Below are 16,457 nucleotides of genomic sequence, written 5' to 3'. Positions count from 1 at the left end.
TTTTGAAACATCACAATCAATAGCCCCTCAATATTTATTTAGTACTTATTTTTTCTGCAATTCGCTCAATTTAAATATTGCATATTCTATATACACTTCCCAAGCCAAACCGACATTCATACAAAACCCATATCAAACTAATATCATATTGCTTAAATATAATTTATTATACATTGCCTTAATATAACCAGAACGTATTCACCGCTGCCACCACACGGCTCCGCACACCCACCCTCACACCAGTTTGGTTGGCAAGGGAGAAAACTTCTATTCTCGCTTTTAACAGGTTGCTCTTATAGCTTGTGACCCTTACCTTATTTATAGACACCATGCATACTGCCTCGAACTCTCGAGATAAATGTTCTAGACATTTCTAAAACCTCTTCAATATTCTAGAATCTTCGGCTCTTTCTAATATTTCACGAGCTCTACACATATGTAAAACACTTCAGAACATCAGTCTTGTCAGGCCATTCAGAAGCTAAGCAAAGCCTTCATCACTCATTTGTCACCGGCATGTCCGCGTAGCATCTCTGCAGATAGATGGGGGCCTGACATTAAGCATCAACAAGGTGATTACCAAAATTCGATGTGCGAAACTAGGGACTCCAAAATGTCTTATAGCTTCTTTCACTCTTTGAGGGATAAAAGAAGCTATAAGACATTTTAGAAGCAGTTACTGAGTCTCCTTTAGAAGCAGCCTTCCTCTTGATATAACCTAAACCAAAATGCTCCGATTTCTTTCTTCTAGATGCATAGCTCGTCAGTTTCCCAACCTGTACGAGTATAAAAAAAAAATTGTTCAATTTTTCTTGCCCCGCAGGTTACAAAGAGGAAATTACGATAAAAAGTAATAATGTCTTGTTAAAAAAATATATGAAATTAAAATTATAGGAAGCTTAATAGTTAAGCCCATGGTATAGCATAGCGTATAGTTCACACGGTCTGATACGGCATTCTGAGGATTTCAGAGAGGGTAGTGCAGGTAATGTTTGTGCTAAAGGCCATGAATGCACTGCTGGTGATGAAATGATTTGCACCTTTTTACCATCAACAGTAATGGGGCTGCCCGGCACTGCTGGTGATGAGAGACAAATTCCCCATAAATTCTGCTTGACGCCATTGTGGGTTATGAGTCTAGAAATGGTTTCCTGTCCCTTGTAACACCCTGAGGAAATTTTCGTGTTAGGTTAATTAACCATAATAATATACATATTTAGGAAGAGATTTCTGGTACAAATCACCTTTGTTCATAGAAATTAAGTTCCACAGACCAGCCTTCAGAACATTATATTCATTAGTGAGCTCTTTACCAGGAGCAGGTTTTCCTGCACAAACTAATTTGGTTGCAGCTATATAAACATGAAACCACAGTATTCTATCCCGAAGATGGAGACTATAAACTTCAATTAAATTATCCTCAGTCCTTCGACCACCTCGCAAACCACCGGACTGTTGATAGAAGGTGGAACCACACCTTGTTGCAGTCATTGCTGATCGCCGGATTGTTGACTCGGCTGGTTCGAGTCATGTTTTCCTCCTTTGGAGGCTGTTATATGGGGTTAGTTGCAAATGCTGTTATGTCTCTGGGTTGGGCTGGCTCTTATTGGGCCGAGTCTTGTATTTATCGCCTTCCTCATGCTATCCATCTGTAATGTTTATTCTTAATTTATTTAACTTTACTTTTCAAAAAAAAAAAAAAAGTTTAACTTGGTCGAGAACCATATTATAATGAAGAACGCTAATATAAGTCGAGCGAGTATAATTCTCACAAAAAATTTCAATTCTATTCAGTTTCTCCTTTTTGGCTATTAAGTCTACCATTTGAATTTGATTAACTTATGTGAATTAGTGGGAAAGTGATGGAAAATATGGAAGAATATAGAATTGGATGGAGGAAAGTAAGAGAAAGAGAATATATACATAAACATATGTATATAAAACATATGTATATTATTTTATTTTATTTTATTTTTTTGGGTAATGTATCAGCATCTAAGGTAGTTCCCATTTGATTTTCTAGTTGGTACAATTGAACATTAACCAATTATTTCATTGATGTTATTCTTAAATAAACCTAAATACAGACCGAATAAAAACATTAATTTTTATTCCCAATTAGATTATGGGAAGACTCAAGAATTAGTGTTGGTTCTGCAAGGTTGACTTTCAATATATGGATGCATCAGGTCGTGTTTATCCTCCCATTACTCAAACCAACAAAGCCAAACTTAAAATTGGTTCTGAAAATGTTGCTTTCAAACTATGGAATCAATATCATTAATTATTTAATAATTTCTACTTGTGAGAATGAGGAAATGATATTACCACCAATATTAATTTCGATATAAAAAAAAAATTAAAAGAAAAATATATATAGAACTATGCATCATACAAGAACATCCCACTTTGATTATGAACTAACTGACTATCTGGGTTAATAATTCAATTTGGCTACTTAGCCAAAGTAACGATGAAACTCACTAACTGGGTTAATTTGTTCAAGTAATTCAGGTGTATGTGCGTGATTTTAATTTTTTTTTTTTTTTTTTGACAAATAACTTAAGAATGGCTTAAAGACTTGAACTCTTGCCACCCTCCCACTTGAAAAGGTAAATGAGATAGTGTGGGACCATATGACCTATGGCTGTGTATATTATTTTAAGCTACAAGCACCCAACAGTGGGGTTTTGAGGTTAAAATAGACAATTTAATCAACCGAGATCAATCCCACCTAAAATATAACATATACTTGTTTATTAATTATGTTTATAACGTATACTTCATATACTTGTTTATTAATTGTGTTTATAAGATATACTTGTTTATTATTTGTGTTATTTCTGGTATGGTTCAAAATATAAAACGATATAGATAGAAGGATGTTAATACATATTTATTGAATAAATTACCTTTGGATTAGTTACCCTACTAAACATATGGAATTACCAATTTAAACTTAATATACTTAATATATAATATATAAATAGAGATAATTAAATATTGTATCTCTAATTTTATTGCATTCTAAATGACGCCAATTACACTAATTCCTTGTTAAAACACAAACCCAATGCCAAATAGAACGAAATAGGAATTAGTAACCATTCAAACAACTATATTCACAATTATACATTGCCTTAATATATTCAGAATGCACTCACTGCTGATAACCCTAGCTCCGCACACCAACCCTCACACCACTTTGGTTGGCAAGGGAGAATAGTTCTATTCCGGGTTTTAACACATGCTCTTGTAGCTTGTGACCCTCACCTTATTTATAGACACCATGCATACTGTCTAGAACACTCCATCTAAATGTTCTGGACATTTGCAACAATACAAAACTCCGAACACTTTAAGAATCTTCTCAACACGTCTAAAACCTCTTCAATATTCTAAGATCTTCAACTCTTTCTAATATTTCACAAGCTCTACACTGATGCAAAACACTTTAGAACATAAGTCTTGTCATGCCATTCAAAAGCTAAGCAAAGTCTTCATCACTCGTTTGTCACCTGCATGTCGGCGTAGCATCTCCGCAGAGTAGATGGGGCTTGACATTAAGCATCAACAAGTTGATTACCAAAATTCGATGAGTGAAATTAGGGACCCCCAAAATGTCTTATAGATTCTTTCACCCTTTTGAGGGATAAAAGAAGACTCTTTAATTGGAGAGAGATGGTGGTGGCGGCACGGACGGTGAGCGGTAATCTTGCTACTAATACTAGTGCTGCATACTTGCTTCATGCACACCATACAGAATTAATATAAAAAAGGTGAGTGGTACTCTTGCTATTAATACTAGTGCTGTGTACTTTGGAATGTAATAAAAATTATTGATTCATATAGAAGAAAATGTTTTCTATTGATTTAAACATTGTACCTATGGGATAGGGATAGAGGAAGCTTCATGCATACCATACACAATTAAAATAAAAATAATGATGAGCAACTATATATATATATATATATAAGATAACGAACACTTGATCATCTATTAGTAACAAATTCATTCGCATCATTGACCAGTGGATGTCAAAAATGTAATTACGAAAAATTCAGAGCAGTCAATTTGGATGAATTTCTAACAAGAGATTATTTCCAATTCTAAATATATGTTTAGTTTACAATTTTATTTTGCTTACATCAGCAATGATATAAGCATCATGAAGGACATTTTATAGTAACTTATATGACCGTCAACAGTAGCAAGGGTATTAACTCTAACCAGGGATGGAGATTATAGTATTATATTGGAACAATTGTGTAGGAAATGTGAATTTTTTTCTAAAAAGAAAAATCAACTTTTTGTTTGCGTGTGCTCAGTTGTAATTAGTGGAACCATCTAAAAAATTCTCTAAAAGGATGTCATGATTTTGCAAAAAATTTCATCCAACAGTGATTTGAACAAACCTCAGGTGTGAGAATAATTTACCTCACTTATTTTATTCGTTCCAAAATTGAGGTTCATTTGATACAAATTACAATTCAATAGTAACCCCACATCGCACATAAACACGGAGATACAGTCCCACAAATATATAATATTTTAAAGTAAATTGAAAAAGCTGATAGGAGTTTAACAACATATGAAAAAAATAATAATAATAATAATAAAATAAATAAATGAGGAAGAAGAAGAAGAAATATTGGCTTCTACACCTCCAAAAACACAAAACACAGGTGTTGATGTTTGAAAATCTTCAGTTTTCATGGCCAAAGAATTCTCACTCGATATAAAGTTGAGCATCAAAAAAGTTTACATAAGATTACATGGGCAGAAGCTATGTCCTTTGTCACATTGCCAACTTAAACTGCATTAACTTACTTTTGACCACTGCAGGAGAAGTGAAGACGAAGAGGATTCTAGCTCTTTGATGGCGGACACTGTCCAGCAAGGAAAGGAACTTCCACCAATGTTCCAACAACGTTCTCTCCAACAGTTACCGAGTCTCCTTTAGCAGCAGCCTGCCTCTTGATATAGCCTAAACCAAAATGCTCGGATTTCTTTCTTCTTGCTGCATAGCTTGTCAGTTTCCCAACCTACACGAGTATACAAAAAAAAAAATTGTTCAATTTTTCTTGCCCGCGAAGTTACAAAGAGGGAACTAGGATAAGAGGTAATAACGGCGGGATAAGAAAATTGAAATTCAAAATGTAGGAAGCTTAATAGTTGAGCTACGGTATTGCATAGCATATAATTCAAAAGGCCTGATGCAGCATTCTGAGAATTTGAGAAAGGGTAAAGATGTGAATGTAATGTTTACGCTCAAGGCCATGAATGCACCAAGTCAATGGTAGAATCTTTTAGCTGGGAGAGACGTACTTTTCCAGTGGCACAAACTTTTCTTCCCTATCTTTTTTCAACTTAGCCAATTCATAACCGAGGATGAAATGATTTGCACCTTTTTACCATCAACAGTAATGGGGCTGCCTGGCACTGCTGGTGATGAGAGACAAATTCCCCATAAATTCTGCTTGACGCCATTGTAGGTTACGAGTCTAGAAATGGTTTCTTGTCCCTTGTAACACCCTGAGGAAATTTTCGTGTTAGGTTAACCATAACAACATATATTTGGGAAGAGATTTCTGGTACAAATCACCTTTGTTCATAGAAATTGAGTTCCACAGACCAGCCTCCAGAACATTATATTCATTAGTGAGCTCTTTACCAGGAGCAGGTTTTCCTGCACAAACTAATTTGGTTACAGCTATATAAACATGAAACCACAGTATTCTATCCCGAAGATGGAGACTATAAACTTCAATTAAATTATCATCTGGAATTCTTTTTCTTCCTTCCTCCTGTGATCTAAAATTCTAAGCACGCGGGGAAGGAAATAAAATTTGGATTTCTACAACCACCGATGGCACCTCTATTTACAAGCCGGGTTCATGGTTCCTTCAAAATTAGCCTATCCGCAAGGAATTTGCATGGATACTGACTGTGTACAACGGACCATGGCTAATCTAGCCTATCAACCCATGCACATTATATTGTCAATGAGAAAGCATATGAATGACATGCATTTTTTCAAATGTTCAGAACTTAATTGAGAATGTGAGACTATATCAGAAAAACAGGTTGACATAAAAAAAATAAGTAACTACAAAACAAACATTCAAATCTATCAAAAAGCATATTAAGAAGCATCAACAAATGATAGATGAACCAAAACACTAAATCAAGATATTAATGACCTTGAAATATCCTTAATGTTTCCCAAGCATTAGAACCCATTGGGATTGCGCCCTGACTTAGAATAGCTTTCCAGACTGAACCAGCAACAGCAGGTGATATTAACAGTGAAAAACCTTCTTCAGAGATGACATTTCCCACTGCTACAGTTATTGGCATTCCACTCACCTGAAAATGAAAAAATATTGAGGGAAAAATACCAAAAGAATTAATGAACTTTTACCTCATAAGTCGTAAGTTAACAGGAAAGATGTATATCATACACTCGATCTTGTTAAAAATATTTTATATCTAGTTAAAATTAATGAGGTTATAGGTTTTGCACAAGTACGGAAACTGTTGAAGGATATAAATATTAAAGTTACACCCTCTCCAAAAGCTTAAGCTTTTGGATAGATGGTTGTTAACACGGTATCAAAACCAAAGGTCTAGAGTTCAAACCTCACCGTCACCCCAATTAAAAATTGAAAAACAGGTGTTGGACCAAAAAAACATAAACTAAACTATACATTGTGCGGCCTACTTGGTTTGTAACACTGAAAATAGTTCTCAAGAATTCAGAGAACAGAAATCTATTTTCAGAGAACTATAAAAGACAGTTCTCTAAAAACAGACCTTTTTATAACTGAGTTTTCAGAAAACTGAACCAAGTGGAGTTTTTTTGTAAATTTGTACTATTTTCTATTTTCAGTTTTCTGTACTGAAAACAGAAAACTGTTCTCAAAATTACAGACCAAACACAAATTTTTCACTTCTTCGCATTAGCAAGAAGTACATATTTCAGGGAAGGTTTCATGCAAATCCAAATTGGACAAATCATGAGTGAAAATCTTTATTAGATATACATAATACATATAAATATATAGTTTAGGCAAATCCAAAAACTTAGATATATGATGCTCAAAAAATAAAATACCACTACCACCACCATCACTATTTCTTTATAACTTATAACAACAACGAAACAACAATCAGAAAATGATAACTATTGAGGTAAGATACAGATATAAAAGCACATATAGAAGTTCATTAGAAAGAAGAAAGATGTCTAAATAAATAGACAAATAGATTGTTTTATTGCAAAGCGCATAGCCATGCCTGCACACAACTCACCCATAAACTTTTTTTCTCCGGTAAATAACTTGCCTATAAACTTCTTACATGCTGACCAAAATTAATTTATTAAGACATTTATGCACATTCAACAGGGGGTGTTACACAGAAATTGAACAATAAAAATAAACCTGAAAACAGATTTAAGTAAAATAAATAATTCTCACAAAGGTGTTCAAAAAAGGAAAGTAACTTGAAGATTACACTATAATGTTTATGTGAGCCATATGGTTGTCCAAGAAGGTCACCAAGATTTAAATTCTCCATGACCTATTTTTGCACCACAAAATATCAAAAGTAACATCCACAATCAGATTAGAGGAAAAAGAAGAAGAAGAAGGAAGGAAAGGAAAGGAAAAACTTCAATCAATGAAAATTTCATCACATCCCCTACTTTTTTGGAGTTAGGTCCCACTAGTACAAACAAGCATGTTTCCTTGGTGATGTCATGTATTTCAACGTTATCGGTGAAAAATATATACCTACAAATAAAAACAACAAAATATTTAAGACATACAGCAACTTTCATGGGAATAAGGAAAGCTCAAAACAATTTATTTTCAGGAGTAATTTCAGAAATTTCACTTTATTCTTAGTATAGATGAACAGTATTTTAGTCTGGCTCCAGCTAGAGTATACAAGGTTTTCCATAAGCTTACAAGAATTATTCACTGCAAAAGTGCCTAAACCTTCAATATATGTAATACTTAGAAACCTAATATACCAGTACAGAGGGTTAAAGTACCTCCCCCCACTCTAAAACAAAGATGAACAATGTTTTTCATACGACCTCTCACTTAAAAGTGTTGTTCATACACCTTATGACGTGACTTCCATATTATCTCATTTGTCTTTCAATTAAGGTATTGACATCCTTGGGTTAAATTTTATTCAACTTAAATCCCTTCCTTCTACATTTCATTCCAATTGATATCAAGTGATGCAGTCCTTTTAGCAAGAAGTTGGAGCACTGCACTCACTTCTTTAGCTCAAACATTTTTTGAAGCATCAGGTCTAAGGTTCGACTCCTCTTGGGGGCAAACAATTCCTTGGGGGGTAAGGAGGTAGGGGAGAGGTGAGTAACAACTAGGGGAAAAAAAATAAAAATAAAAATTAATCTTTATTCTTTTGTTCAGAGAGTGTAATAATATATCTGTTGTGGATCACATTTACTAATAACAGCAAAAATAATGAAAAAAAGAAAAGAAAAATTAATTGATATGTTTGTGAGCAAAATCACACCATAACTGATCAATCATTTAATATTCTTTAAGTGATATTTTTTCATTAAAAAAATCTAGCATAAATGTCTAATAGCAATTTTATCCAACTTTCCAAAACCGTAAATCTTTAAGATAGGAGCTAGGACTCTTTGATTGGAACTTAAAACTCGTAACTCACAAAGGTAAGAAGTTGCCGCTTTCAACTTTTCACACAACTTTGAGGATTATCTATGCAAAGGCAAGAAACAACATAGCCTATTTTGATTTCTTTACAACATTTCAAGATCTAATCCTCAGTAGATTTGTTTTCATAACTGCTCTCCCCCACTGACCTATGCAATCACCCAAGAAAAGTCTGCAGTCACTAATGACCCCCAACCTATCTGGAAAAAGAATAAACTCAGCCGCTCACCCATGCCAAAATTTAAAGGCTTTGTCTTATACGTTAGCAAATTGATTCCAGTCTGGATAATGAAAGCTTAAAACCAAACTCCGATATGCTACAAGGTAACAAGGAAATGTTACAAAATCGTGCAAATAAGAATTTTATCAAACCCAGATAGTGGTGTATCAATATATAGCAAATCAATAGACCAACTTAAATCTCCATAAATTAATATAGCTAACAATTTAATTGTCCTTATTATAGTGCTAGTTTAAAATTTTAAACTAATAATCTTTTGAACAGTGCTTAATATGAGTAAGATGCTCTCAAGTGAGTGCAAGACATTTTGCTGAAAATTTGACTCTTCTAAGTGGTTTCAAGGCTTTTTCTGAAGATAGGAGATAGTGCCGAACTGCTGATGCTGGAAGAAACAAAGGTTCAATAATTTCAGGACCCTTGACCCCATTCACACAGCCGTCTAGTTAAGACTTGAGTAGGCATGCAAAGACGCCACATCAGTAGAAGCAAAAAGATTGGTAGATAGTTGAAGGAGGAGATACGAAGTTCCTTCCCTCTAAAGTTGTCCTTTGGTTAAAGTGGGGTTAGTGGCAAACTGAATATCATCCAAAAAGACTGAACCAAGCTAAGGAGATCAAAAACCAAACAATATATAGACGATATAAAGGAATCTACAAGAATATCAAGAACATACTTCCTAAGCATTTCGGCTATGCTTCCACAGGTCACCGGAGAGACCACCAATGTAACTGCATTTCTCTGTGAATGTAAAATTCTTATTAAAAAAGTAATATGTAATATCATCACTAGCATATATAGAAAAGCCAATTGTTATAAATGAAAGATGATGGCATAGGATTACCATAACCCATGCATTCGCAATATCTATTGTTCGAGCTGTCGGTGTCACGAAAACAGTGTCACACCCCTACATGTTTCAACCATATTTAGATCCTGTTCCTTAACCTTCTAGGAATATCAACAGTAGAACAGAACTGTGGAGGGAAAAAAATCAAACATTTAAAGAAGAATAAGTTCAATCTCCACAAAATACCTGTCCTTCCCGAAGGCATTCAAAATCTGCAGTACTTTGGTTATGAAGAAACTGAATACGGTCTTCTCCGTTGACTTCATGTCAATCAAACCCATTAAATTAATATAGAAGAAAACAAAAGTGCATCAAATTAAATACCATTGCACCTCAAATCCTCAATCCGTAAGGACTCAATTGAGGGGTCTAATTGGAAAATCCAGAACAAACCCAATAGGAAAGTAACCAGAACACTACAATTGACACTTGGCTGCAGAAAGGAACAAAGTAAAAATCCATAACTACATTCCAAATTCAATTATGAGCTAGCATCTCAAAATGCAAAATGGAAGCATCATAGAACTATACTAACAATTACCAAAAAGCATTCTGCACACTAGGTATTATACTGACACGGTTCAGAATTACACTATAAAAAACATAGCAGTTATGACCTATGCCTCAGGATTTCATACTTCCAATGTGCTTTCTTTCGCTTTGTCACAATAACTGACTGAAGAAAAAAGGATGATTTTTTTTGAAAAAAAAAAGGAGTCTCCCAACTCTCTGCGAAACACCCCCCCCCCCCCCCCCCCGCCCCACCAAAACACACGCGCGCGCACTCTCTCTCTGACACAACTCCACAGATGCACATCCCATAGACTATTAGAGAAGAAACTTCTGGCAACAATACTTCTCCATTTATTGAAAAAAAAAAAAAAAAAAGTATGAAGGAATGTGTCAGACTTCTCTAATAGATGGTCGAAAATAATTGAAATCCTTGATATACGGTGACTATCCATAAATTCTCCGGTATCGTTTCTTGTATCACTTTCCTATTTCTATGTAACTTCACTCCATTACAGGAACCTATTGACTTGATCACTGAGAAAATCAGACTATTTAAAAAACAGATAGCATAATTGATCATGCATCAACTCATCCTAAAAGAAACAGTTTTAATTCAATATGAAAGGTGCTTCCAGATGAGATACAATGAATGGCCTGTCCCCTACCCACCTCACATATCAAATATGCCGCAAAACCTGATAGTTGATAGTTGTGTTATTATAAGAGACCTTGTCATCAAAACACATGGTCTGCCAAAAAAAAAAAAAAAAAAACCATAGATCCTAATGCAAAAATTTATTATTCAGGAAAAAAAAATAAAAAGAAAAAATTTATCATTTATAGATGCCTTTAATATAATCATGAAACACATTGTCAATTTTGAATATCTAAACATAGTATACTATCAGAAGTCTTGTTTAGAAGCATAATTGATTTCCTGATCATCAATATATACAAGTCACATGTGATAAAACATAAGGTGACCTGCTTCATTTATAGGAAGTGCAAGAGGGAAAAGTTTACCTCTTATCCGGCCATAATGTGAAAGGTCCACAACCTAAAACATAAAAAAAAATTGGTCATTTAAGCAACCAGTTCAAAGACAACTATCATCCAATAAGATATGCAGGCAATGCCCCTAGAAATCGGGCTCCACTTAGTGCAGATAAACGCTATTAGAGTGCTGAGACAAAGCGCACTTTCCAGACAACCCCCCCCCCCCCCCCCCCCCCCCCCCCCCCCCAAAAAAAAAAAAAAAAACCCAAAACACACACACAAAAACTAATAATTATAAAATAAAATAAAAGGATAAAGAATTGATATGGTACATTTTCAGATATGAAGCTAGTAGACAAACTAAAACGAACCTAGACATGGACTTCAAATATAATTGTTATGTCATGCAACATACCCTGGATCTGCAGATAAACTATAAACAATGAAATCTTAGGCAGATTAGCTTTAAAAATTGTTATGGCTGCAGAGAAGAAAAGAGGAAAGAAACAAAGGAGAATAAAGGTCCCAACACTTAAAATCATTATAGTAAAATCCCTGCACTGAACCTCAAGTTGGAACAGAGTTTTATCATGCGCAGCTTGTTACATAATTCATAAAAAAGGGTATTTCCTAGTGCCTTAGTAAAAATACATCAATTGAGCTCTTGATTGAAAATAAAAAGTGACTACATTTTTACTTGTCACTAACTCCCTCACATAATAAGAATGGCAATCTATCTTAAAATGTTTCATCCTCTCATGATACACCAACCAGATCACTAGCAATCCATGCATCACCTTCAAAAGTTGATCTTGCCACAACATTTTGCATCTTACTTTCAATTTTACCAGATAACTTCCTACATATGCACAATACCCTAATATAAATCTTCTGTCCATTTTGTTTCCCTTTCATTTAGCATTTGTAAGAACAACAATATCCAATTTCTTTGCAAGGCTTAAAGATAAGTCCTATATCAGGCACTCCTTTCAAATATAAATTATCGAATTGTGACAATTGCATGTTCTTTAGTAATGTTCAAATATTTGGCAATTGCATGCTCTTTATTAACCACTCTGAATTAAATCAGGTCTCAACTGAATGAGATTAGTAAGACTGAACTAGTAAGGGTGGAGACTTATATCTGAATTTAAAATTTCAATTCGTGGTGAGAAAACACGGAGATGCACATTATTATGGGGCTCATATAAACATAGAGCCTTTTTTACTTCCTTCTAAGAAAATGTAATGGAGACATCAAGAAGCATACAAGGAGGAATGATAATAGAAGTAAATCTAATAAAACCAGGTATGCACCACAACGCCATTATCAACTGCATCTAATGCTTCGTCATCATTATTGAATGTTTCAATTATTCCATCTTCTGACACCTCCGCCCCCCCACCTCTCACAGTGTCCTGCAGAGATTCAGGAAATGAACCTTATAGGCATAGGGATGAAGGAATAAGAGCACTAGAAAACTTAGAGTAAAAACAAAAAGGCAAATTAAGCATATACAACAAATAAATCATTACCAGAATCCTCAACGACATCTCTTTAAGAAGACAAGAATTAAATTGATAAAATCATGTCAATTTAGCACCCAACCAATATCTTAGGACAAATAAGTCATTCACCAAGAATTTAAATGTAGGATTGTTTGTAAAAATATGACCAGATATGGCAAAACAAATAATACAGAATACGGAATATTTCTTATATAGGCAAGACACAAGAAACTACACATTACAAAGGCCCTCATATTATTTTCTAAATATCAATAGTAAAGAGTCACTACAAGTGGTGAAAGAGGAGGTGACACACACCTTCCTACTGCACAATTCTAATGAAAACACATCAGAAGAAAAATAAATAAATAAAGCAGTCTCCATAGGTTTTTTCTTTTTTCTTTTTAATGACTCCAAAATTAAAAAGTAGAAGATCAGAAATATATAAATAACTCCACAATCTCTGAATGCTTCTCTTTCGTTCTTTAGTTCGGATGGTACTTGTCAACTAATTGCCACTAACTGCTAGTTACAATGAAATAGAACATTATATATATATATATATATATATATATATATATATATGTGTGTGTGTGTGTGTGTGTGTGTGTTGGAGAGATCGATCCCTGAATGATGCAATACTTGACCTCCGAAATAAGTCAATCAAGGGCACAGTAGAATTATATTTCTCATTCAATGTTTTGCAAATCAAAATCATAAATGAAATCTTAACAATGATTGAAAAAGTATTATAAATCTTTCAAAATGACTGGATACAAAAACCGCTACAAAAGCAAATGAGCAAACTCTTAACTTTTAAATTTTGAATTTGAAGTCCCAGCAAGTTTCTAAAGTTCGGACAAATTCTTTTCAACTAAATTTCACCACAGATACAGGGTGCCAATCCAAATATCATTTCAACTACCCAGCCATGGCAAATCGACAATTCTTCATACCATTTTACTCCCAATTACAGGTAAGTAGATTTCCATTTTTAACTGCAATTCATGTATTAAGAGAGAAAAGAAGTTCAAGGTTGTATACAAAATCTAGAAATAAATAATAATAATAATAATAATAATAATAATAAAAGGAAAAACTAAAAGAAATTCAAACAATTTTTCCAATTAAAATTTTTTTCCTTACATCTTGAAGTTTAATTAACCGGACCCATAAATTATGTTATGATAGTAATTTAAGTAAAGTTACCACTAATCCACTAATATTAATGTAACCTTTTCTTCTTCTTTTTTTAATCACCCCTTTTAGATTTCATGCCAAAACTTCTATCGATCTCTTCAGTATGACCACATTTTATTCATATAATTCCAATAATTCATTAAACAAACACTCAGTTTTCTTATAGTGGTTAATTATCACGCAATTAATTTTATATATTATTGATTGATTACATATTGCATTGAAACATCAATTCAAATTTCATCAATCTATCAAATAAATGTTTACAACCATGTAAAATACAAATCCCTGTATAAAGATGTAGAGAGAGAGAGGAAGACTTACGAGGAGGTCGTGGTCAATGGGAGGAGGGGAAAGGTCGAAAGGCAAAGCAGCAGAGTCTGTAAGAGAGGAGAAGAGGGTTGTTGATGATGATGATGATGATGATGATGATGAGAGAGTGAGTGTGTGACTTCGAAACGCATCGTTTTGGGGTGAATTAGAGTGAAACGGCGACGAGGAGGGGAAGGAACGGCGTGTAGTGTAAGAGGAAGTCTCGAAGAGACTGCGTTTGCGGAGAGAACGAACACAATTGGAGCAAACCACATAGCTACTAACACTTGACATTCTTGCTGATGATCTCTTTTTACAATCAGACGCTGGAATTATATGTTTATATCCATGTATCACAACTATATGCAAGACATGCTCACATCATTTTCAAAGTTTTTTTTTCTTTCCTAAGGCCCTCTGCAGCGGGCTCGCGGAAGCCCAATTTCCGCGAGCTAGGACCAAATGGGCTCACAGCGCCCTATCTAAAACGGGTGGGCCCAGTTTTTGCTAGCGGGCCGGCTCGCGGTATTCAGCTAGCCGGCCCAGGATCGCTGAATTTTTTTTTGTTTTTTTTGGGTCAAAACGACGCCGTTTCTGCTGCACCTTTTTTGTCTTATTCCTTTGCTCCTTCCACTGTGAGCCGAACAGTAAGGCACTGTTTGGCAGATTTTTTGGCAGATTTTTTTTTATTTTTAAAACCTAAAAATAGGTTATTTTGGGCTGTTATTTTAAAATAAAATAAAATATATTAAATAAAAAATATATTGTTTAGGCACTGTTTGTCAAAAATAAATTTATTTTGGCCAAAAATAAATTTAAAAACCTTGTTTTTTTGTTTTTTTCCCTTAAAATATGTTTTTTTTTCTATTTTTTTGTTTTAAATTTTAAATGTGTACCACAAATAATGCATTTGACCGTTAAGACATTGTTTGGCCGACACAAATAGTACCTTAACGGTTATAATTTTTTTAAAAAAATATTTTAAAAAAATTTTAAAACTTTTTGTAAAAAAAATAATTAAAATTACAAATCCATCTACTTAAAAATATAGCCATTAAAAATATAGCCATTACAAATATAGCCGTTTAGGAAAAAAAATAAAATTAAATAAAATTAATTTTAATTTATTATTATTATTATTTTTGGAGAGCGAAAATTCGGAGAGTCTGATGAAGTGCATGTTTTTGGAGAGCGAAAACTACTGACGTGTCTCTTGGAATTGCTAACGTGACTCTTCGAAAAGCTGATATGGCATTTTTATAGAGCCAAAATCCGAAGAAGCCACAGATGGCTAAAAGAAATAATATAAGCCCAGTTTGATTGGATGGTGATAGAAGTAAAAGAAATGAAAGTTAGTGGAAGAAATTGAAATATAATGTTTGGCATACAACTTGAAAAGAAAAGAAAAGAAATGGAGGGATTTGAAAAGATACAACATTGTGATTTTGTTATCTTTCAAAAAAAGTGGGACAAAATGAAAAGAAAGAAAAAATAACTATTTTTAATAAAATTTTATTAATATCAATTTTGTCATTATTTTTATAAAAGTCAAAATTTATTAAAATAGGTATGATAATAAATTTATTAAAATAATTTTATTTTTTTTATTTACTCAAACTTAATTATTATCATTTCTTTTCTTTTTCTTTCTTAATCAATCAAATACAATAAGTAGTTAACAATATCCTCTCAATTTCCTTTTTTTTCTTCTCTCCTAACTTATATTATTATTAGTTTTTTTTTTTCACTATACCAAACATAACCTTAAATTTTAACTAAAAATTTATCTCAAACAACAACCATTGATAATAAAGGTTATTAATTGATTCTTCATTCCAATAACATGATCATTTCCCAATCATGAGTAATGGTCACACGATTGAAAAAAAAAAAAAAAAAATTGATTCAATTTTGTAAAACATGTCTCAAAAACTAAGAAAATGAATCTGTTTTATTTTTGAGTGAGAAAATAGAACCAAGTATCTTTTCTTTTTTTTGCACCCCTTATATCAACTATTGTGTGAAAAAAAAAAAATTCCTAACATTGCTTTTCGTACATTTAGCAGGTCAGTCATATAAATTAGCATGTCGACAAGGAGAAATTCGTCATTTAGCGCG

At 33.5% G+C, this 16,457-nt stretch overlaps 1 protein-coding gene across 1 annotated transcript; it reads right to left on the bottom strand.

Moving 5' to 3' along the window:
- Window positions 1–4,531: 4,531 nt before the first annotated feature.
- On the bottom strand, window positions 4,532–14,675 carry LOC132294364 (putative transferase At1g60990, chloroplastic). The gene is made up of 12 exons (XM_059792189.1): window positions 14,352–14,675; window positions 12,636–12,737; window positions 11,346–11,379; window positions 9,996–10,069; window positions 9,804–9,869; window positions 9,636–9,700; window positions 7,710–7,797; window positions 7,520–7,585; window positions 6,205–6,370; window positions 5,607–5,690; window positions 5,409–5,536; window positions 4,532–5,046 (listed from the first exon to the last, which is right to left on the bottom strand). Exons 1-12 carry the CDS (start codon window positions 14,631–14,633, stop codon window positions 4,870–4,872), a joined length of 1,332 nt encoding a protein of 443 aa, XP_059648172.1. The 5' UTR covers window positions 14,634–14,675; the 3' UTR covers window positions 4,532–4,869.
- Between the last annotated feature and the right edge of the window lie 1,782 nt (window positions 14,676–16,457).

The sequence above is a fragment of the Cornus florida genome, unplaced genomic scaffold (assembly GCF_030987335.1).
Source record: "Cornus florida cultivar Cherokee Brave unplaced genomic scaffold, ASM3098733v1 CherokeeBrave_3.0.0_Hap2_Chr02, whole genome shotgun sequence".
Taxonomy (NCBI): domain Eukaryota; kingdom Viridiplantae; phylum Streptophyta; class Magnoliopsida; order Cornales; family Cornaceae; genus Cornus; species Cornus florida.
This window is presented reverse-complemented; position numbering and strand designations above follow the sequence as displayed.